Source organism: Pelodiscus sinensis, chromosome 13, assembly GCF_052426305.1.
Source record: "Pelodiscus sinensis isolate ZL-2025 chromosome 13, ASM5242630v1, whole genome shotgun sequence".
Lineage (NCBI taxonomy): Eukaryota > Metazoa > Chordata > Testudines > Trionychidae > Pelodiscus > Pelodiscus sinensis.
In genome coordinates, this window is record NC_143064.1 from 14398478 (window position 1) to 14421819 (window position 23342).

At 41.1% G+C, this 23342-nt stretch overlaps 1 protein-coding gene across 1 annotated transcript; it reads right to left on the reverse strand.

Annotated features, from left to right (window-relative positions):
- Window positions 1–97: 97 nt before the first annotated feature.
- Window positions 98–23064, reverse strand: HTATSF1 (HIV-1 Tat specific factor 1). Its single transcript, XM_075941042.2, has 9 exons — window positions 22753–23064; window positions 15959–16157; window positions 12633–12680; window positions 9810–9964; window positions 8944–9107; window positions 7241–7340; window positions 6393–6482; window positions 5618–5755; window positions 98–5150 (listed from the first exon to the last, which is right to left on the reverse strand). Exons 1-9 carry the CDS (start codon window positions 22924–22926, stop codon window positions 4869–4871), a joined length of 1350 nt encoding a protein of 449 aa, XP_075797157.1. The 5' UTR covers window positions 22927–23064; the 3' UTR covers window positions 98–4868.
- Window positions 23065–23342: the final 278 nt, after the last annotated feature.

A 23342-nucleotide genomic window follows, 5' to 3' on the forward strand; every position in this document is an offset into this window, starting at 1 on the left:
CAGTTATGTCACAGGGCTAGAAATTATAAGTATGAAGGAGTACTTCCAGAGAAAGAATTTAGAGCTAAATTGAATTTACCATTTAAGGGCAAACCAATTAGAAAAAAAAATCAGTTTATTGAAAGATTTAAACTTACAATATTACTACAGTAGTATTACATAATGGTCAGTGCAAAAAATGTAACAAAGCCATTTTACATTTCTATAATCATATGATAGCACTTTCAGAATACCTCAATACCAAAAACTTCAAGCCCTGCATAATTCAGCACACTCACACAATGTAACACAACTTTCTTAATATACAAAATTTGTCATATTACAGCATATTTTCTCAAATTCAGAAAAAAGATTGAGTCCAACGAAAAAACTAAAGCAATGTGAAGTCTTAGAAGGAATTTAGCCAAGGTTGCAATGCAGAGTGTAAGATGTGGATACTGTTTCACTGTAGAATACAAAGGTCAGTGTAATTTTATAAAGCATCTAATACCTGTACATTTTAGTGAACTGGAACTAAATATTCCAAAAATTAATAGTTGAGTCTTGTGAATGAAATCTGGGACAAGTTTTTAAGACCAAAATGCACTGTAATACACTAATGATTTCAAGCAAATTGCAATCCCTGTACAAAATAAAACTTGTAATAAGGATTGAAATTCAGTTAAGAGTTAAGTACATCCAGCTGTATTTTAAAAGTGAAAATCAGCAGGAGCAACAAACATTTTGATGCAAAATGAAACTAAACTATCCCTACCTCCCCTCTTCACACATGTACATGCAAAACCATTTATATCTGCTCCTTTCAGGGGGTTTTCCCTGTTCCAGTCTAATCTTTGCATAGTACTTAATGGGTTTTTACCATCTCTTGTGCATAATAATCATACTATTATTCAATTATCATATTGATCTGTCATTTTATTTGGACCTTAAGCAGGCAATACAATGAACAGTTAGAACATGGCAATATTATCCACACTGTATGTAAGTGCAAACTATTTAATATTACCCTCCCTTTTGTATTTAAATTATTTTAAATACAGAGTCAGTGTTTTGCCACTATCCAAATCTAAGAGCAGGATCTTCAAAAAGTAGCTCTTTCAACTTGAGCTACACTAATACTAGCAAATCATGTCAACTTACTGTAGACCAGACATAGTTGGCCTTTCCAGAGGTCACTATAATTTTAAAAGAGGGAGACAGCTTCTTGAAATGTTCACTTCTGACAAGATTGTTTTCTCTACGAACTGTAAGAACTTCATAAAGGTATTCAGGTAGGAAGAGTACAGATCAGATCAGGAAGACAGCTTTCAAAAGTGAAGACAGCATCTGAAAGCATGCAGCTGATTAACAGCACTTCAAAATTACATAAGGATAATTAGAAACCCATATTGAGTCCTGATCTTGCCATTTTTACTGAATTGACAGGACCCTGGACTCAATCCTATAAAACTGTACTCACAAGTGTAGTCTTCTTCAGTGGGACTGGTTATGTGAGCATTTTGTGAATCTCAGGCCATGTGAAAAGACTCATTTTTCTGCTACTTTTGGGTTATACTCATGTAAAACTATTTAGGGGGCAGATACTATATTTTAGAAATTTATTACTACATAGTCACTTGGAATAAAAAACAAACAAAAAAACACACTTACCAGATGTCTAAAAAACCCATTAATCATTAATACATTCAGAAGTTCTGCTTATCTGCATATCAGTTAATTACACACTATCCACTGCCTTATTCTGTATTATAATTTACAATTGTGTGCTTCAAATTCATGTTTTGTGATCACATGATTCAATATAACCATGTGGCAAACTAATTTCCCCTATAAGCTTATGAAAACTTTCATAATTATTGTATTCAACAAAAAGGGAAAGGTACTTTAATTTAAAATCACTATTTAAATAAGCACTGCACTGGAAACTAAAGTTATTTGTCTCACTGTTTTCTATATATTATCACCATTCTTGTATAGTTCATGAATAAGCTGCTGGTTTTAAAAAATATTTTCCTTATTTTACTGTATGAAAGATAGGTAAAAAGGTATATCAACATGAATGTGTGTCATTTTAGACCAGTGGTTCCCAACCTTTTTGAGTATATGGATCCCTTTTCAATCGATTAAAATTTCATGGACCCACCCTATCCCTACGGGAGAAAAAAAAGAAAAGGAAAAGGAAAAGAAAAAGTAAGATCATGTCCTTTATTTTTAAAATTTCCACTAATCTGCTACAGTACCGTCACGGACCAAGAGGGGCCCACAGACCACAGATTAGAAACCACTGTTTTAGAAATTTTGACCAGACGCGGAAACAAATGGTTCAGAATTTCAGGCAATATTCTTAAAAATTATTTCAAAATGCCAGTGAAGTGGCTTTTGTTTTTTAGTTTTTGTTGTTGCACTATTTCAAGTCTGAAATAGGGAGAATTTAAAACTTATCCCCACTCATTAAACACATTTTGGTAAATGGGCAAGCTGTCAAATTTTTAAATCAACTGAGAGGCAAGCTATCAAATTTTTAAATCAACCGAGAGGGAAGTTACTATACATACACCAATTCCTTCGTTTTACATGGTTTAAGCATAGTTTTAAATAGTCAAAGCTAAATTATATTTGATTTGACACTGATATGGCATTTAGAACCATGAAACATTCATTTCTCAGGCATTTGCTACAGCAATTTAAATTCCTTTTTTTAAATTGCTACACTGAGCCGCCTAGAATGATTTAGATAATTAATTAGGACCTCTAGAAAGCTAACAATGCCTGCTAACTTGACAAGGTCAAAAATCTCATATTTGAGAGCTGAAAACAATGCCCATGGTATTAAGCTGCATGTTACATACAGAAGCTTTAAGCATTCATGTTTGTGGTGACCGCAATGGTCAGTAAATACTGTACCAGTGGAAACATTGTTTAGAACTGCATGGGCTGGATGCAATTCAAATGTGTTACTCTCCATACTTATAAGCTAACCAATACAGAATCACTAAACACATCAGAAGCACTTATTTTGCCAAGGTTTATAATTCATGATATGCTCAAAGATGGGGGAGAGAGAATTAAGTGGTTTTCTCTCAATGGCATGATCAACTTTTAAAAAAATCCCAAAGGGATGTTTTATTTAAAATTAAAAAATAGCCATACTAGTTTATAATAAATTAAAATAGCCATCACTTTCTTACAATCAAGGGTTACAAGTCTGATCATCTTAACTACTGTTCTCTCTTCTAGGTTGCTTGAAAGAAAATAAGATATAACCACAAGGGCAAGTAGTCTGAATAAATATTTATTCAAACTTATTGCCATAATCTACATAAATACAGATTATCAAAAAAACCTCTTAACTACAGTGTAATTGTCAAGACAAAAAAAAAAGAAAAAGAAAAAGAAAGATATGCACGGTACAAATTAAAGACAAGCAGTGTCTCTATTAAAATTGAGTGCTTCAAAAGTTGGAAACAGAAGCACGAACACCCATAATCTGTCACCACCCAGTATCTGCGTTTGTAAAAGAATCAACAATTTTAGTTGAAAGTTAAAAAAGTACCTTGGAAATGAACAAACAATCCAGAGACAGCTCCAAATATTAAACAGAGGAACTAGGGATAATACTTTTAAACAAGCTGCATAAAAAAATGGGTTTTCAAAGTGCTTGGCATACAAGCTGATCCACTGAAGTAACTTTTGAACTTCAAACAACTTTACACACCTAATGAAGGAGACTAATTTTAGGCATTCTTTTGAAAATACTTGCCTAATTAAACATTTTGTTCAAGTCAATTTAATCACTAATAAAACAAAAAAGTAAATAGAAAAGGGCATCTAATTTTTGACAAACACGTTCAACAATGTTCATAAACTGAGTGACAGCCTTGGAATTAAAGGTCAAAGTCCTTTAAATTGTATTAAGTTTTTGGTGGAAGGGGCCCTGCAGGCACTGAACTGAACTAAAAGCAACTCTCTCAAAAAGAATATGGTACATATTGACTCCGTACCCTACCAAAGACTGAAAAAGCATTTGATCTGTTAAAGCAAAAGAACCTCAAAAGCCACACATTCAGTGTATTGTTTTTACATGCTTTCAACATATGGAAATACATTTTGGTGGTAGGATGAAGTCAACTGAAGATTAAAGGTCAGTTTTATTTAGTGTTCAAGGTATTGAAGGGTTTACAGGTGCTAATCTCAAAATACTCACAACTTGTTTGCATTAACAAAAGAATCAAGAAGTTCAGACCCTTCTAAATGGAGCATTTTGATTTTAAAATATCTTCACTTATCTGTGGCTCAGTGTAGGCTACGGCAAGAATTTTCAGAAGACTGAGCAATAATTTCATGCCCCATAATCTGCTATTTAAAATGCCTAATGCAGGGTGAACGTATTGGGTCTTACCGCAACAACTGTTCTGTAAAACTGTCAAAAGTGCTCAAGCCAGTTAAACAGAAAGATACCAAATTCCAAAAGTCTAGGGAAACTAAACCAAACATTAAAATCTATTTTAATATTTTTGTACATTACTAAAATGTTTCAGATTGTGTAATTGTTCAAAAGCGGGAGTTCACTTACACTTCAAACATTTATATAATTTAAACACTGACAAGCAAATATGACATAAGAAGCCCGATCAGTTCTGTTGAACTCCTGGCCACTTGAGATATTTAGCTTGAACTACAGCCAATTAATACAAAGCTTTGTAGATCTTAATTAACTACGGCTTTTAATGAAAATTTCAAAGCACAAGCTGATGACATCAAATATGCATATAAACATTTGAACACTGTCTGTAGTCACCCTGAAGCACAGGATAAGAGAAATCCAATCACCACCCTAAAAAGCATGCTTTCATAAAATATTGGAAATGTTATGTATCAGCTTCGTCATCACTGCCTGCAAGGCTGCTATCTGTTGATGGAGTGCCATCTTCATTAATGCCTTCACCATTATCCTCTCTCTTATGAGCTTCCACATTCACATCACCTTTAGATGTGCCATTATCTTTTGAAGGCTGGTCTTCAGGCAGTTTCACACTACTAGCTGCAGAATCTGAAGCAGCTGCCATTTTCTGCTTCTCTGCATCAGCCTCTCCTAAAAATGATCCCCATAGCTTGAGCCTTTCCTCTCTCTCTCTTGAGGTCTCTTCCACCTATGAATAAATAGCCCTTAATTAGTACTGCTACAAGAAATCCAATCTTTCACAGTGGAAAAAAAATTAATTTATACTTGGTAAAACTATGTAACAGCTTCTTTATTACAATCAATACTGACTATATTAATACCATGAGGTTTCATTTGGGTCAGGCTCATTGTCTAGATGCTGTACAGATTGCTAATAATGAATTACTGAAGAGTTTACCTTTAATGTACAAATAAGATAATCAGGGTCTTTTAAAACTATTAAATACATTTGTAACAACAAAAATAGGCCTGCAAGAATCCCAAATAACTGGCATCAGTGGGTAAGCCAGGCTTAAAATTTATCCTTTGAAAATAATATTTAAATATGCAATTTTACTTAAATTTTAAGTGTTGTTTATTTTAAAAATTAAATAAGTTCAGAGTTAAGAATTTTTAGAAATTAAAATGTGGTCAAGAGAGACAATTAAGGATTACCTGATAATCTGTTGTACCATCCCATGTTTCGACACTTAGCTGACGACCACCAAACCACCTGCCATTGAGAGCTTGTATGCACAGATCAGCTTCTTCTGGTTCTTTAAATGAAACAGAGGCCACTCCATCTGGGTGTCGCTGTTAAGACAGACAAAACCCTATCACACCCCTCTCTATTCTAAAAAGCAATTAAATTTTATTCCAATGATCTTTACTCTACTCTTATACAAGATCAGGTAGGTGTGAAGACATACGCGAAAGCCAGTTTGCATGCATACAATTTTGAAATATATACTCCCTTCCATTCTTTTCAGATTTTGAAACAGCACCATCTTTAGTACTTGACAAAGAAGATTTTCAGTTTTATGTTTTCAACAAAGGTACTTACAATCTTTTTGTACACAATCTAGTGTTTTAAAAAAGCTGATTTAAGCTATTTGCAATTTTGTGAGTGTACAGTATCCTTTTCGACTTCTAATGCATATGTCCACAAAACTATTGCAGAAGTTGAATATTGCATTTAGACAAAGGGGAAGCTGGAATATGCAAATGTGCAGTTTTTTAAACTTTACCTTTGTTAAAATGGGAAGAAATTCTAAATTAAGAAGTTGTAGAACGGAAAATTTGAAATTCTGAAAAATGAAATTTAGGATTGCATGAAAAATATTAGAGAACCAGACATCTTATTCATAATTTAAGGAACATGAACATCTTGTATATTTGATCAGAAAGGTTACAGCAATTATGCCCAAACAACATAATAGAAAACACCTACATCAAATAGGAGAACCTTCTTTGCTGCTCCAAACTTTTCACATTCTGTCCGTAGGTCTTCCCTGATCTCATTCAATACTAACGGGTCTTCCTGCAAAGAAAGAAATAAGGTTTTGGTTTAAAAATAAGCTTTTTAAATAAAAATGAAGCTAAAAGTTCTATTAACTGTGTATGAACTCCAGACTGGAATTCACACTCTTAAGGGCTTGTTTTCACTACACTGAAGATCAACACTGCCATGATTGACCTTTCGGAGTTCAATTTAGTGGGAGCCAACAAAGGAAGCAGGACACAAAACAGTCTCTTTATTTGCTGGGGCCACAACAACCTGCAACAGCAGCCAGAAGCAGTAATTGCAGGGTAAGTCTTGCTTAGCCCCCACAGCTCTGGGATGGAGCATGCTCAGCATCTTCAGAGTATTTAGCTGCCAAAACAAGTTCTCATTGAGCATGTGCAAAGTATACATTTTCATATTTTAACTTCGTGATAGTGTGAGCCAATTTCCATGGGGATGGCAAATAGAATCTATGAGACCAGCGTGACACTTACTCCCTGCCAAATGTCAAGTCCCTGCTCCAAACCATGGAAGCATTAGAGCTTCTCAAGGAAGTAGTTAATTTTCTGTTTTGATTTTTTTTTTTTTTAAACTTAAGGCAATATTTTCCCTATTAGCTGAAATTTTCTAACACATTCAGCCTGAGGCAGACACTTAGTATGGAAGATTTCTGCCTGAACAATTAACATTTAGCAACATTATAAGCAACAGAAAACAGGGTTTTATGATAAATAATGAGCAATGATGGCTATTGCCAGCACTACCAGCTTTACCTATTATTTAGTTCTACCTACCTCAAAATCCTTTGGATGGAACATGTTCCTGATGATGACAACACGCTCATGTCGCTTTCGAACTGTATCATCTTTCTTCTCAGGCCTCCAATCCAACTGTCTAATGAAATGAAACAATAGTAAGAAGACATTGTTGCCCTTTCTTCAGTTTCTACAAGAATTTGCTGAAAAAAATCATTAATTTGACACACAGATTTCAGTAATGGTAGCTACTTTGGTTCAAAATAATTATTTACATCTTCTAGAAAATTGAATGGAAAGGGGAGATGCACGTTAATTGCTGTTCTTCTTACGAAGTTACGTCAAATACTGTAAAAATGCCCAAGAATGAAACAAACAAGCCAAATTGAATTTCAGTAGTCAGTGTAGTCTATTGGACCATTCAAGAAATAATCTAAAGACTGCAATTGAACTGGAGCATGGGATAAAAAACGGAGTCAGAAAAACATAATTGGGTTATTAAGTGCCTTGAACAATTTAGGAAACAGTATTTGAAGTCTCCTACTGTCATTTCAGACTAGGACAGTATTTTTTAAAAAGGTAACAGAATACCAGCTTTAAGGTGCAACACACTGCTAAAGATTTCCAAAAAGGTCTTTGAAAATTGTTTTGACATTATTTTAATTGTATTCTCTCAAGCTTACACTGTCTTGCAGTAAAATTGTACTGCTCGCATTTCAAGTACTCCTCACCTTTATAATGTCAAAAATAGTGCCACTGTACACCCTTTGCCACACCCTCAAGTTTTTCTGTGGATTTTCATTTTAACTATGGTTGGTCAGACTTGTAGAAATTGGAACCTCCAGTAATATTCTTTAACTGAAACTGTGCTTGATTTCATTAGCATTTATTAATATCAATCTCAGAAAAAAGTCTGATTTAGTAAAACTGCTTATTTCTGCTGCTTCTGATGAGAAGTTCTAGGATTTTTATTCAGGTCACCGTACAAGCTAATTAAGGTTTTCAATGTCAAGTAAAATGAGCCATTTAAAGTCAGTGCCTGAAAATATTTTAGCTTTTTTTTTTTAAAGCGACACCTAGGATCAAAGGGGAAATTCTATTGTTCCAGCCTATGCGTTTTAAAAAATATCAATATCTAAATGAAATGTTCTTGTTTCCAATAACAGGAATTGCTTAATTCTTTAAGGTCACATGTAATTTAACTCTATATAATATTTTTTTTTTTTTAATTAAAAAGCATCTGAATGCTGAAAGCAGGTGTTAGTGTACAACACAGAAAGCGTATTTGTTCACATACTAATTGAGACTTCAAGCTAACTACTCTAGAAATTTTGTAAGTGCAATGTAATTATTGAATTTAACATGTAGAAAGCTAAAAGTGATCTTTTGTGATTTAAAGTTGATCCTATAACAAGAAATAAAAGTGACTGTAGCATTCTGCAGATTCAGTAACTCAGGAAAAGTTACTTACTATACTACTTGCCTCTCAAATGTAACATCCTACCCTTACAGAAGGAAGTCATGGAAGTCTTTGATTCTCAAACTCCAATCACACATGACAATCCAAGGCACTTTTAAAACATCAGTGTTTTTTGCATTCCTCACACCACCCCCAATGAAATAACTGTAAATCTAATTCTGGATCTTTAATTGTTTGATAGAACATTGAATAAATGAATAGGAGAAACTGTTTTAGCCAAGACAATTTAGAAAAAAACATTTTACTGAAAAAAGTTACAAACTTTTGTTGTTGAGACAGCTTTTTCTTGTAGTCTTTGCATTTCTTCTTCTTTTTGCTTGCATCATACTCCCCCTTTAGTTGAAACTTTGCTACTTCAACATGCAATTTGTAGCCTCTAATCTCATCGTCATCCAGAAGTCTTAATGCAAGTTCAACTGATTCTCGCTATTTGAAGATAAAGCAAATTATAAGCAGCCTTGAAACAAGCATCAATGTGAAGATTTCGATATAAAAAAAATCGAAAAATGAATTCCTCTATACCCAAACATAGCTTGAACCGGTTTACAAAAATTAATGTCAAATTTTAGCTACTTTTAATATTGTTTTAGTCTGGCCCCCAAATACTTATTTCACCAGTGACTTAACTTGCCCCCCCAACTGCAGGTCACCACGTCAAACAGGGGTCCTAATGTGGAAGATTGTGTACAAACACAAAAAAAGATGGTGCCTAATCAAAAGAACTCCCAAAGCTTGCAGTTAAGTGAAATATGAGTGAAAACAGGTGGGTACAATGGACGGAGCACAAGGTAAAAATTGTGAACACTATGACCAGTGGTCATCTTATGGCATCCAAGTGACCTTCAGAGATCTGTATCAACAACATCTAATAATGACCAGTAGAGGTTGATAACTGTCAAAAAAGGTTGCAGCTGTGTTGTAGCCATGCTGATCCCAGGATATTGGGGAGAGAAGATGAGGGGTATTTTTTATTGGGCCAATTTCTGTTGGTAAAAAGACAAGCTTTTGAGTTAGAGAGCTCTTCTAGTCTGAGAAAAGTTACAGAGTTACATATCTGATAATAAAGTATTTTATCATGAAGCAAAGCCAACACACAAAAAAAGCAATATTACAGAATGCACCACTGACCTTGAGATAACAACAGAGGCCATCTCCTTTAAGATTTCCTTGCTTATCTTTATAAAGTTTGATTTTATGTTCTTCAGTCACAGGATCTCTCATAATGATACCACACTTTGACATAACCTGTATAAATTCATCCTTTGTAATGTCTGGAGGTAAACCTGCAAAGTAAACTCACCCATATAAATCTAGAATGCGGTTATATAGTGAAATCCAAATCCAGTTTTTCCAATACCACTAAGTCCATTTTTTAAAAAGGCATCATTATATAATGGGTGAGATTTTACATGTTTGAAATTAAATGCGTGTTAACTGCAACTTAGTTTTGAGCATATGTTTTATTTCTTGTTAACTGAATGTTTGGTAATCTTTCTGCTTTTTAAATAAGTGACGTGGAAATGTTATGGTTTCTATGGTAATCATTAACTTCTGAGTTTCCTGACCTCTGGATGTAAAGTCTGTGTTGCATTAAATGTTGTTGGACTTATTTGCTTTGTCATTGTTTTGGGATATCAAGGAAACTACATTAACCTATCTGCAAGTAACTATATTAACCAATGCACAGTTTTCCCACTGTGCACATTTGGAAATCTACATTTTCATTGGGACAGAAAGACACTGCATAGCCAGTACAATTGTCACTCTTACTATTTTTTTCTAATTTAGCACAACATGCCTTCATGTAAGACTCTGAACATATTGACATTTGAAATTTTTGAACGACTAAGTTATTTGAGCAGAAAAAAGGCATTTGAAATATTTTTATATTATGAAAAATTCCTGAGTTAGCTAAGCCTAGATAAAGGAGAGATCCACATTTTAAAATACACTGCTTCAGTTGCATGTTTTTCTTGTGTTCAGGTAACTCAAAACAGCCAGTTCTATTACCTTTTTAAACAAATTCATCTTTGGACTGAGAACAAGCATGAAAATATGCAAAAAGATATCATCATGAATGTTAATAAGCACCTGCATACAGAAATAGTATTTAGATCACGAAGGGATGAATTACAGAAATACTGGTATAAAATACATTGTTCCCTCAATCAAACCTCCTCCTAACTTTCTCACTCTTCTCTCATGTTATACCCCTCCCATTTCCACCACAGATATCTTCTTCAAAACAAAACCTCATTTTGAAAATGAGAAAATATTAAAGATATACAAGAACAAAATACACAAGATGCATGCACAACTAATGAAACCAACATTATCCTGTTGTAACACTGCCTTCCCTTCCCCTTTTTATTCCGGGTTTTGCCTGCACTAAGATCAAGTCCTAGTCTAGACCAGCAGTTTTCAGCCTCTCTCTTTAGGAGGCCCCCATAACATGCTATAAAAACTCCATGGCCCATATGTGCCACAACTGTTTTTCTGCATACAAGAGCCAGTGTTGGGGGTAGCAAGCAGGGCAATGCCCTAAGGCTTTGTGCCACAGGAGCCCCAGCAAAGCCACATTTACTCAGGCTTCAGCTTTGTCCCCAGGCGGCAAGGTCACGGCCCTGGGCTTCAGCCCCATGCAGCAGGAATTTGGCTGCCTGCCAGGTCACCAGTTAGTCTAATGCTGGCCCTGCTTATCAGATCCACTGAAACCTGCTCAAAGCCTCCCTAATTGGACTCAGACCCCTGTTTTTGAATCACAGGTGATTCTCGAGTTGTGTTCATGTACCATGGCAATCTACAGAAACTTGCTGGTGGTTCTTGGAATACTGGCTGGTCACACTGAACTCTCCCTGTTTCAACCAGCTAAATTTGTTTTCAAAACGTAAATGTATTCAACAGTTTCCGAGTACAGTAAAACTCCGATGATCCGGCATCTGATGGTCCGACACCATCAGGAACCCGGAAGTGCTCTGGGCAGCCGGACCATTGGAGCTGCTCTGCCCCCAGCTTCCCCGATTCAGCTGCTGCTAAAACTGACCAGCAGCTGAATCGGGGAAGCCAGGGGCAGAGCAGCTGGAGTGCTGCCGGGTAGGTCCCGTAGCGCTGCCCCTCGGGGCTGCGGGACCAACCCGGCAGCACCCCAGCTGTCCCCAATTCAGCCGCTGCTGAAACTGACCAGCGGCTGACTCCAGGAAGGCAGGGGCAGAGCTGCTCTTCCCCGGCTTCCTGGAGTCAGCCGCTGATCAGTATCAGCAGCGGCTGACTTGGGGACAGCTGGGGTAGAGCAGCTGGGGTGCTGCCGGGTTGGTCCAGTAGCGCCTCTCCTCGGCGCTGTGGGACCAACCCGGAAGCACCCCAGCTGCTCTGCTCTGCCCCAGGCGTCCCCAAGAGCAGCTGGGGTGCTGCCAGGTTGGTCTCGCTGCGCCAAGGGTCAGTGCTACCGAACCAACCAGGCAGCACTCCAACTGCTCTGCTGCAGGTGTCCCGATTCAGCCGCTGCTGAAACTGACCAGCAGCAGCTGAATCAGGGACGCCTGGGGCAGAGCCAGATTATCGGAAGGGGGGGCTATGAGGGGTCTGGAATGGCATCCCACCCACCCCACCCCAAACCCCTCACAGCCCTCCCTTCCGAGTCCGGCATATTTGATAATCTGGCACCCCCTGGGCCCTAAAGGTGCCGGATTATCAGAAGTTTACTGTACTACCTTTCCATGTAAGCAATTGCTGTAGTTGTCATAGGGATGCTATACAATCAAATCTGAGCATAAGTCATTCATTATTTCATGGGCTAGAGAAGATGGAGTCAGTCAATGAGATACTTAATATGTGATCCACACTATTAAGATATGTGCTCTGGATCAGAGATAGGCAATTTATATAACCAAGACACACACACACGCGCCCCCCTTAGGCAGTATATATATTTTTTAAAAAGCAATAACTTACCTGTCACGTACACATTTGTGTTTTTGTCTTCTTCAACATGAAACCATCCTAAAACAGAATCATAATTCCATGAGTTGTGCTAAAACACTAAAAAAAGAATAGATTTTAACTCAGCTCTCATTTGTAAATTTAAATAATTAAATTTCCAACCTTCCACTTATCCCTAGAGAGCTCAGAACACTGTCAGTAACTTGATTTACCTTTCAAGTTAGAAATAAGGCTTTTAAAACCTAATAAATGCTATGAAATTTCAGAAGTGTTTAAAAAATTTTCAGAATAGGTGCTTGACCAGCTCTACTGTGCATAATACTAATATAAAATTATATTTCATAGAATCATAGAATCATAGAATAATAGGACTGGAAGGGACCTCGAGAGGTCATCGAGTCCAGCCCCCCGCCCTCAAGGCAGGACCAAGCTCCACCTACACCATCCCTGACAGATGTCTATCTAACCTGTTCTTAAATATCTCCAGAGAGGGAGATTCCACCACCTCCCTTGGCAATTTATTCCAATATTTGACCACCCTGACAGTTAGGAATTTTTTCCTAATGTCCAATCTAAACCTCCCCTGCTGCACTTTAAGCCCATTACTCCTTGTCCTGTCCTCAGAAACCAAGAGGAACAAATTTTCTCCTTCCTCCTTGTGACACCCTTTTAGATATTTGAAAACCGCTATCATGTCCCCCCTTAATCTTCTTTTTTCCAAACTAAACAAGCCCAGTTCATGAAGCCTGGCTTCATAGGTCATGTTCTCTAGACCTTTAATCATTCTTGTCGCTCTTCTCTGTACCCTTTCCAATTTCTCCACATCTTTCTTGAAATGTGGCGCCCAGAACTGGACACAGTACTCCAGCTGAGGCCTAACTAGTGCAGAGTAGAGCGGCAGAATGACTTTACGAGTTTTGCTTACAACACACCTGTTGATACAAGCTAGAATCATATTTGCTTTTTTGGCAACAGCATCACACTGTTGACTCATATTCAACTTGTGGTCCACTATGACCCCTAGATCCCTTTCTGCCATGCTCCTTCCTAGACAGTCGCTTCCCATCTTGTATGTATGGAACTGATTGTTCCTTCCTAAGTGGAGCACTTTGCATTTCTCTTTATTAAACCTCATCCTGTTTACCTCTGACCATTTCTCTAACTTGCTAAGGTCATTTTGAATTATGTCCCTATCCTCCAAAGAAGTCGCAACCCCACCCAGTTTGGTATCATCCGCAAACTTAATAAGCGTACTCTCTATCCCAATATCTACATCATTGATGAAGATATTGAACAGTACGGGTCCCAAAACAGACCCTTGAGGAACTCCACTTGTTATCCCTTTCCAGCAGGATTTAGAACCGTTAACAACAACTCTCTGACTACGGTTATCCAGCCAATTATGCACCCACCTTATCGTGGCCCTATCTAAGTTATATTTGCCTAGTTTATCAATAAGAATATCATGCGAGACCGTATCAAATGCCTTACTAAAGTCTAGGTATATGACATCCACCGCTTCTCCCTTATCCACAAGGCTCGTTATCTTATCAAAGAAAGCTATCAGATTAGTTTGGCATGACTTGTTCTTCACAAACCCATGCTGGCTATTCCCTATCACTTTATTACCTTCCAAGTGTTTGCATAGGATTTCCTTAATTACCTGCTCCATTATCTTCCCTGGGACAGACGTTAAACTGACCGGTCTATAGTTTCCTGGGTTGTTCTTATTCCCCTTTTTATATATGGGCACAATATTTGCCCTTTTCCAGTCTTCTGGAATCTCCCCTGTCTGCCATGATTTTTCAAAGATCATAGCTAAAGGCTCAGATACCTCCTCTATCAGCTCCTTGAGTATCCTGGGATGCATTTCATCAGGACCTGGTGACTTGCTGACATCTAACTTTCCTAAGTGACTTTTAACTTGTTCTTTGTGAATCCTATCTTCTAAACCTACCCTCTCTGCTTGTATTCACTACGTTAGGCACACCTCCAGACTTCTCGGTGAAGACCGAAACAAAGAAGTCATTGAGCATCTCCGCCATTTCCAAGTTTCCTGTTACTGCTTCTCCCTCCTCACTAAGCAGTGGGCCTACCCTGTCCTTGGTCTTCCTCTTGCTTTTAATGTATTTATAAAAAGTCTTCTTGTTTCCCTTTATGCCTGTAGCTAGTTTGATCTCATTTTGTGCCTTTGCCTTTCTAATCTTGCCCCTGCATTCCCGTGTTGCTTGCCTATATTCATCCTTTGTTAGTTGTCCTAGTTTCCATTTTTTATAGGACTCCTTTTTTATTTTGAGATCGTGCAAGATCTCCTTGTTAAGCCAAGCTGGTCTTTTGCCATATTTTCTATCTTTCCTACACAGCGGAATTGTTTGCTTTTGGGCCCTTAACAACGTCCCTTTGAAATACTTCCAACTCTCCTCAGTTGTTTTTCCCTTCAGTCTTGCTTCCCATGGGACCTTACCTACAAGTTCTCTGAGCTTATCAAAATCTGCCTTCCTGAAATCCATTACCTCAATTGTGCTGGTTTCCCTTCTACCTTTCCTTAAGATCATGAACTCTATTATTTCGTGATCACTGTCCCCTATACTGTCTTCCACTTTCAAGTTCTCAACTAGTTCCTCCCTATTTGTTAAAACCAAATCCAGAACAGCTTCTCCTCTGGTAGCTTTTTCAACCTTCTGAAACAGAAAGTTGTCTCCAATGCAGTCCAGAAACTTATTGGATAGCCTGTGCCTCGCTGTGTTAGTTTCCCAACAAATGTCTGGATAGTTGAAGTCCCCCATCACCACCAAATCTTGGGCTTTGGATAGTTTTGTTAATTGTTTAAAAAAGGCCTCATCCACCTCTTCCACCTGGCTAGGTGGCCTGTAGTAGACTCCTAGCATGATATCACCCTCGTTTTTTACCCCTTTTAGCTTAACCCAGAGACTCTCTACACAGCTATCTCCTACATTCATCTCCACTTCAGTCCAAGTGTGTACATTTTTAATATACAAGGCAACCCCTCCTCCCTTTTTTCCCTGTCTGTCCTTCCTGAGCAAGCCGTACCCTTCCATACCAACATTCCAATCATGCGTCCCATCCCACCAGGTTTCTGTAATACCAATGATATCATAGTTGTATTTATTGGTTAGCAATTCCAGTTCTTCCTGCTTATTACCCATACTTCTCGCATTTGTATATAGGCATCTAAGATATTGATTTGATCTTGCCTCCCTGTTGTGCCCTGACCCTCCTTTCTCCTTGCCATTATAGGCCGTAGTCCCCCCCATTTATTCATTCGTTTTTCTTAACTATTGTATATTTTCCATCTTATGCAAAATGGAGATCCTTACCCGCTTCAAGTTTTCTTTTTTCTCCTTTTTGTTTAGAATCTGTCTGTTGGGATGCTTTTTTATTTGTTGACTTCGGTGCCTCTACCATCCTAGATTCCACAGCTGGCTTTTTTTCGGTCTTTGAAGCAGAGGAACTGTCTGAACTATCTGTAGGGATGCCATAGTTAGCATGGTATGTTGCCAGGAAGTCTTCAGTCACCTAGAAAAGGAATGTTAAACATTAATCTATAATAAAGATCAAAGAATAAGCCTCAGAGCACAATTACAATGTTACTGGTGGTGAATTTCTGAAGACAACTACTAAAGTAATCCAAATGTCTTCATTTACAATGGAAAATATAAGGACAAAAGGACATTGCAACTAAAACATACAAATAGTGGATATTAAGTAAAGCCACACACAGAAGTCTGTACACACTATTCAGGAACTTTGTTCTTTCTGTATTGCAGATTAACTTAAACTTCAATAATGCCCCCTTTTCCAAGGTAAAACTTTTAAAACTTCTGCTTACTGAGTTAGATTTGTCTGGTGCAGAAATAAAGCCATAATACAATACAAAGGATAGAACTCAGTTTCTTTTGATCATAAGCAAAGGAGAAGTGATATCAACAGGCAGCCAAGAACCAAAATATTGAGTATTATATTGACTGACAGTTGTGTGCCTCTGTCTTTAGGGAAAAAAACATTTTCAGAGAAATTGATTACTGTTAATAGATAGTAAATCTTTTTACAGGCAATTTGCATGAATATGTGATTCAAATCTAAGGTCATTGCATGTTAGCTATTTCCCTCCCAACCAAACCTCCCTGTGAGAATAAAAGCAATGTCTAACTAGGTCTTTCACCTCAAGAATTAACTATATGATGCAAAACTTATATATACTTGTGTGTTGCTAAGTAAGATTTAATACTAAGATTTTTACAAGCCATTGACAGTATGGTTCTAATAGGACAATATACTAGATCAGTGGTCTCCAACCTTTACACACCCAAAATCACTTTTTAAATATCAGGGCAAGCCAGGATCTACCCCATCCTTTCCCCGAGACCCCACCTCTTTCTTGAAGCCCTGCCCTCTCCAAACCTTTCCACAGACTACCCGTTGGTAATGGACACTCACCATTAATTACATAATTACACCCAAGCCATTTTGCTAGTGTTGCAGCGGGAGAATATGATTTAATTTAAATTAAACAGATTAAGCATTTTAACTTTCACATGTTAGTTGATCAAACTTAATTTTAAATAAAGTAAAATATTATGTCCAATGGAAAAGGTTTCAATGTTTTCTTTATTTATGGCAGGGGTAAGGAACCTTTTTTGGATCGGGGGCCACTGACCCACAGATGGGTACCACACAAGTGAGAAGCAAAAAAAAAAAAAACTTTCCCCCAAACCCCCAACCCTCATTGATGTGACCCCCAACTAAGACACCTCACTCTTCTAGCACTCCGGCCCCCACAGCATGAGGGGAAGGGGCAGTATGGATTGAGGTTCAGGGCTTCCCATAGGCCAGATTTACTTTTTTGGGTTTCCAGAAGATTTTGTGGACCCCCTTGGGCTCTGAGGTGGAAACAAAAATGAGGGGCCAAATGTGTGGGACAGAGCTGCTAGCGAGTGGGATAGGGATGCCGGATCTGGGTGGAAGGACAGGGTGAGGAGGGCTGGGTCTGGAAGGGAATTTAGTGGCGAGAGAGGGTATGGGGTGGAGGTACCAGAGGGAGTTTGGAGGTGGGTGGGGTTTGGGGAAGTAACGCAGAAAAGGTGAAAGGGTGAGAATGCAGCCAAATAGCTAGTTGGGGGAAGGAGGCAAAGAAGTGGCGAGTAAAGGAAAGTGCAGCTTCTGCCAAGTAAAATTGTATCCCCCCTCAAATCCTTCCTCTGTTGCAGCCTCGCTCCCTTCAGCCCCATGATTCCCCCACAGCCTGATCCCCTGCATCGCCCCATGCCCCTCAGTGCAACCCCTACCCCCACATGTTCTTTCACCCTTCCCTCCCGGCCTACCTCCACATCCCTGTGCCCCCAGCACACTCACTGGCAGGACAATAGTGCTGAGATTTGCAGGCCCCGGGGAGCAGCACTGGGGAGAGGAGGAGACGGAGGCAGTCTGTCTTCCTTGCCCAGCCCAGCCCTTTGCCTACAGGCAGCGGAGCTGGGGCTAGCAGGGCCAGCTTCAGCCGGGCCAGGCACAGCAGGGCACTGGGGAAGGGGCTCCCAGAGCCCACGCACAACCCGCAGGGAACATTGTGGTGTAGCCCTATCCCCAGCATGCCACGTGTGCCAGCCACTCAGCCTCCTCCCAGAGCAGGAGGCAAGAACAGGGATGCGAATGCAAAAGCACATACACCTCTTTCCCCATCCCAACCAGCAAGTTAAGAAAGAGAGGATGCTGCCCCTCTTTGATCCAGCCCAGCTGGAGAGCGGCGCAGCTTCGCAGGCTGCAGCTTTCAGCCTACCGAGGCTTCTGTGCTCCAGCGAGGCTGGATCAAAGAGGGACAGCCACCCAGCCTGCTAGCCGCAGCAATCAAGCCTTAGGGGCACTGCGATCAGCCAGTCGATCACAATCGACCAGTTGGTGACCACTGCACTAGATGAAGTTACTCGGACATTTTAGAGCCACAAAATGGTTACGATCTCCTGTTTAAATCAGTGTATCCACCTTAAATATGGTTTTCGGATAACCTTCTTTAAGACTTAGAACTCAGCTTGGTAAGTGAACATTAGGTTTTTCTGAACTAACTTACATGATAGGTGTTCCATCTGTGTTCAAAAGTGACAAAACTTTTTATATTTCAGAGTCAGGTAGATGGGATTCTGAATAAGTCCATGCTTGCATGATAAAAGGTAGTTAAATTAAATCGCTGCAGCCTCTTTGAACTTTTATATAGATTATTTTTTGTTTGGAAACTCTTACCTTAAGAAGGACGTAAGTACATGGCAAAGAAAGATATAGAACTATAAATGGCATTCATCTTTCTCCCATAGGGTATGTCAACACTACAGCATTATTTTGAAATAACTTATTTCGAATGAACTATTTTGAAATAAGGTATTTCAAAATAATGCATCTACACACAAAATGCATTTTGAAATAGCATTTTGCTATTTCGAAATAGTGCATCCACACTGAGTGGACGGAGAATCGCATTGAAGGCTGGCCGGAACCAGGTACTGCAGGGCATCAGGTCAGAAGTTAGCCTCAGGCAGCAGCCATGCAAAATATCTGAGGCCTGTGTTTAAAGGGACCCCTCTCCCCCACCAGACAGCTGGTTCTCAGGTTCCCTGCTTGCTTGCCTACCTCGATGAGGGACAGCAAAGCATTTTGTCTCTGCGTGCTCTGCTTGCCCTCACTCAGGACACCACAATGCTCTGCAACATGGAGCCAGAGCTGCCCCTGGGCACTCTGGTGCTTCTCGTGGACACGTTGCTGTGAGCCTGGCTGCACTTTCTGCAAGCTGCCATCCAGGAGGGTCCATCGGGGAGACCCTGCGGGAGAGCTTCCACCCTGAGGAGCACTAATAGCCTCCCTGGTGTGCCCTACTGGGGGCTTGTGCCTCATTCCTCCCTCACGTCCTTCCACTTACCCCTCCCTAATCCCCCTTCCTGATGTCAAATAAAATACACATATTTTCATGAACACAAACTCTCTTTATTTAACAAAACTGGGGGGGGGGGGGGGGGAGGCAGGAGAGGGGAGAAGAGGGGAGGAGAGGGGAGTGGGAAACCTGGGAGGATGGAGCTGGAAGGGGGAAGCAAGTGGAAGAAGGGGGAGGGGAAAGCTCAGGGCTGGGGGGGGTCTCCCCGGACCAACTTGATTTTCATGCGAACCTGCTCCTGGGTTCGCATATGGCCTTTGGTGGCCAGACTGGCAGCTATCCTGCCATAGATGGCCACGTTCTCCCATCTAGTGGGGCGATCCTGGATATTGGGGGCATCGTCCCCAAACCTGAATAAGGTCCATGATCTCCACCCTGGACCAAGAAGGCGCCCATCTTCTCCAGGCCCTGACAGGCTCCTGGGAGCTGGCAGACTGCTCCTGGGGAGCGGTGGAGGGCTGACTGCCAATGGCTTGCTGGCTTATATTTTGGGGCCACTGGGTATGGGGCTGGTTCTGGTCTGGCAGGCTTGCAGCTGGGACAGGCACTGTGGCCAGTGTCAACCCTTTTAAGGGCTCCGGGGAGGGGGAAGGGAAAGGAGTGTTCTTGGCTGAGGCTGGAGTGGCCACCAGGGCACCTTGGGAAGGCTGGAGGCCCCCTATTTCAAAATAAGTGTCTACACAGCACTTATTCCGAAATAGCTATTTCAAATTTGGCGTTATTCCTCATGGAATGAGGTTTACCAAATTCGAAATAAGCGCTCCACTATTTCAAAATTAATTTGGCTGTGTAGACACTAGCAAAGTTATTTTGAAATAACGGCTGTTATTTCGAAAAACTTTGCTGTGTAGACATACCCATACAGAAGTAATCTTAATATAAAGTTTTTCTGGAGTTAAGTAGTTTGTCAAATTACAGCCACACCATAACAGACTAAATTCCAGTGTGTATCAATCACCAGTATATCACAAGTGTAAGAGTGTGGTTACTCAATGAAAAGTCGTAGACCTAATTTAGGAAGAATTCATTGACCTCTGAAGAATTATACATTATGGTAACCTACACTACATTTGGCTCCAGCCAATCTAAACAGCTCATTACTTTCATGAGTGCTGAATTTTATCTTAAAGGGTTTAAACTTGTTTCAAATTTTTTCATTGAATAGTGTTAATAGCTTTGTTTATCAAATAACTTAATACATCAGTGAATCAATACCTCTAATAAACTGTCCTGCAGCAACATTATTTTTAGATTTGTGGGAAAAAAATATTCCAAATATATGAGAAGTAATTTTAAATTCATTACCAACTTTATTTCTTAAAACTGGCCTTGTTTCTCATGTAAATTTTTGTTGTTAAAGGGGTTACTAAACAAAACAAAATAACCTCAGCAGAATTTTAATATATTAGGTATTCCATTTACCCAAAGCCAGCTAAAATGTATTATTCCAAACCAGGCTTTCCATTTACCCAAAACCAGCTAGGACTGATTTTCTGGAACATTAAATGAACACCTTTATTATAATCCCAGCCAACATCACATAAGACCAGTTACTGTATTTTTATAACTGTGAAAGGTTTTTAATGCTCTGATTGGAACCTAAGCCTTCTTTCCCCAGAACAGGCAAGTACAAACTCTGGGACAATTGCTGACCAATGGTCCTCAATTCTGTTCTGATGGAACAAACTTTAAAGATTATGATTTCAATGCTCATTTAATCATCAGGCTAATGCAGATGAAGCTCAAACCATGAGAAAAAGAATAGTGGAAGTTACTTACACCTCTAAGTATTTGAGCTTAAAATGATTAGATATGACACAAACACACAGAACATCCTAGACTCTAGAATGGACCTATGGTTACATCATGACTAAGGAGAAACCCACCCCTGGAGTGCTCTATAAAATGGTGTGAAGTGGCCTGCAAGTTACTGACCCACCATACAATTCCATTAGCCAAATGTCTGCATTTGTACAGCAGCAATAAATCGTGACTGAGCATGAATTCTGCCAGTCACAGAAGCCACTCTTCATAAACTGGGTTGTCCATGAATCAATAACAGCTCTATTTCATTAGCTATCTTCTGACTAAGGATGTCAACAAGTATTCAACTAGACAATTAACCGATAAGCCTAGTTGACAATTAAGTTGACTACTTGCATCCCTCCCCCACCCCCCCTGCTGTATCAGAAGCAACAAGGGGGAGGACAGCAGGAGCAGGTGCTGGCAGGAGCCACCTTAAAAAACAGTTCCCCCAACATGGGCTCCGCGGTGGTGCCTGCCTGTCCGCCCGCCCACCCACCCTCCTGCTTCCTCTATCAGAGACTGTGGTGTAGGGGCAGGGAGAGGCCCAGGGGAGCCTGCTACAAAGCAGCCTTTGCCCATTATGAGCAGAGGCTGCTTTGCAGCAGCAACAGCCTCTGTTCACAACAAGCTTGGTCCCACCACAGATAGAGGCTGCTTCGCAGCAGCTGCCCCTGCCCGCAGGAAGGTTGAGCCCACCAGAGACAGAGGCTGGTCCTCAGCAGCAGCCCCCCCAATGGCCAGAGGCTACTGCTGGAGCAACCTCTGTCCACGGCCAGACCCGACTGCCATGAACAGAAGCTGCTTTGCATCAGTCTCCCACGCCAGACCCCAGCAGCCTCTATTGGGGCGGGGACAACTGACGCTTGTGTGCAAGGGGAGCTGGTTCTTAAACTGGCTCCCCTCACAGACCAGCGTCCGCCTGGCACCCCACATTGCTGCCTCTGTACTGGCTGCCAGCCTCACCCCCGGGGGACTACAGAAGAGTCAAGTCACCACAAAGACTTCATGCGGCTGTTCCACTATTCTATTAGGCACCAACATCCCTAATCCCAGCCACTGGCGGGGAAGACTCACCCCGCCGCGCCATACGATGCATTAGTACAGCAATGCCCAGGACTTGTGAAGACAGGGCTGCGGGCCCCGAGACACAAAGTAGCCGCACAGGCGGCCCTCGAGGAAGCCCTAAGAGACTCCCCCTCCCACCTGCAATATTAGCGCTCGCCCAGGGACCAAGGCACCGGGGCGAGGAGAAACCCGGGGTACAGCGAGGCGGCGACCCCGGGGGAGTTTGCCGGGAGACGCCGCTGCTCCAGGGGGCTTTCCCGTGCCCCCCCCCCCCCGCCGTGAGCTCCTGCCCCCCCCCCGGAGGCCGCGGTCGCTTCCCCGCCTCACCTTAGGGAACCAGGCCTTCTTCTCCCGGTCCCACTCGTAGGCCGTCCCGTCCGCCGGGTCCACGTAGGTGAAGGGGTCCGGCTCGCCCTCGCCGCTGCGGCGGGCCTCGTAGAGCTGCTGCAGCCGCAGCTGCTGGTAGAACTCCTCGTTCCCGTCCGAGCCGCCGCCGCTCATCCTGCCCCCGGCGCTCCACGCGCCCCTCCCGCCCCCGCAGCTCCTCCGCCGCCCCGCGAGCGCCCAGCCCCCGCCTCCCTGAGGGGAGGCCGACGCTCGCCACCGAGTCCTGTTTATTTGCCGCCCGGCCCGGGACTCAGTGCGCAAGAGCGGAAGGGACCGGAAGGGACGGGGTGGGAGGAACCGTTCCGACAGCGAGAGCGTCAGCGCATGTGCGTGGAGGGAATGGGCGAAAGGGTGGGGTCAGCACGTGATCCGCAGCGGGCCAATAGGAGACGCCTCCCCGGGAGCGGGCCGCCTGTGGGGGTTTTTTTTTCCCGCTCGGGGGGTGGCCTCACGCAGTGTTGCCTCAGGGGCGGGGCCTGTAACGTTCGAAGCGGGTTCCAGACCAGTTCAGGGCGGAGCTAACCGGTTCC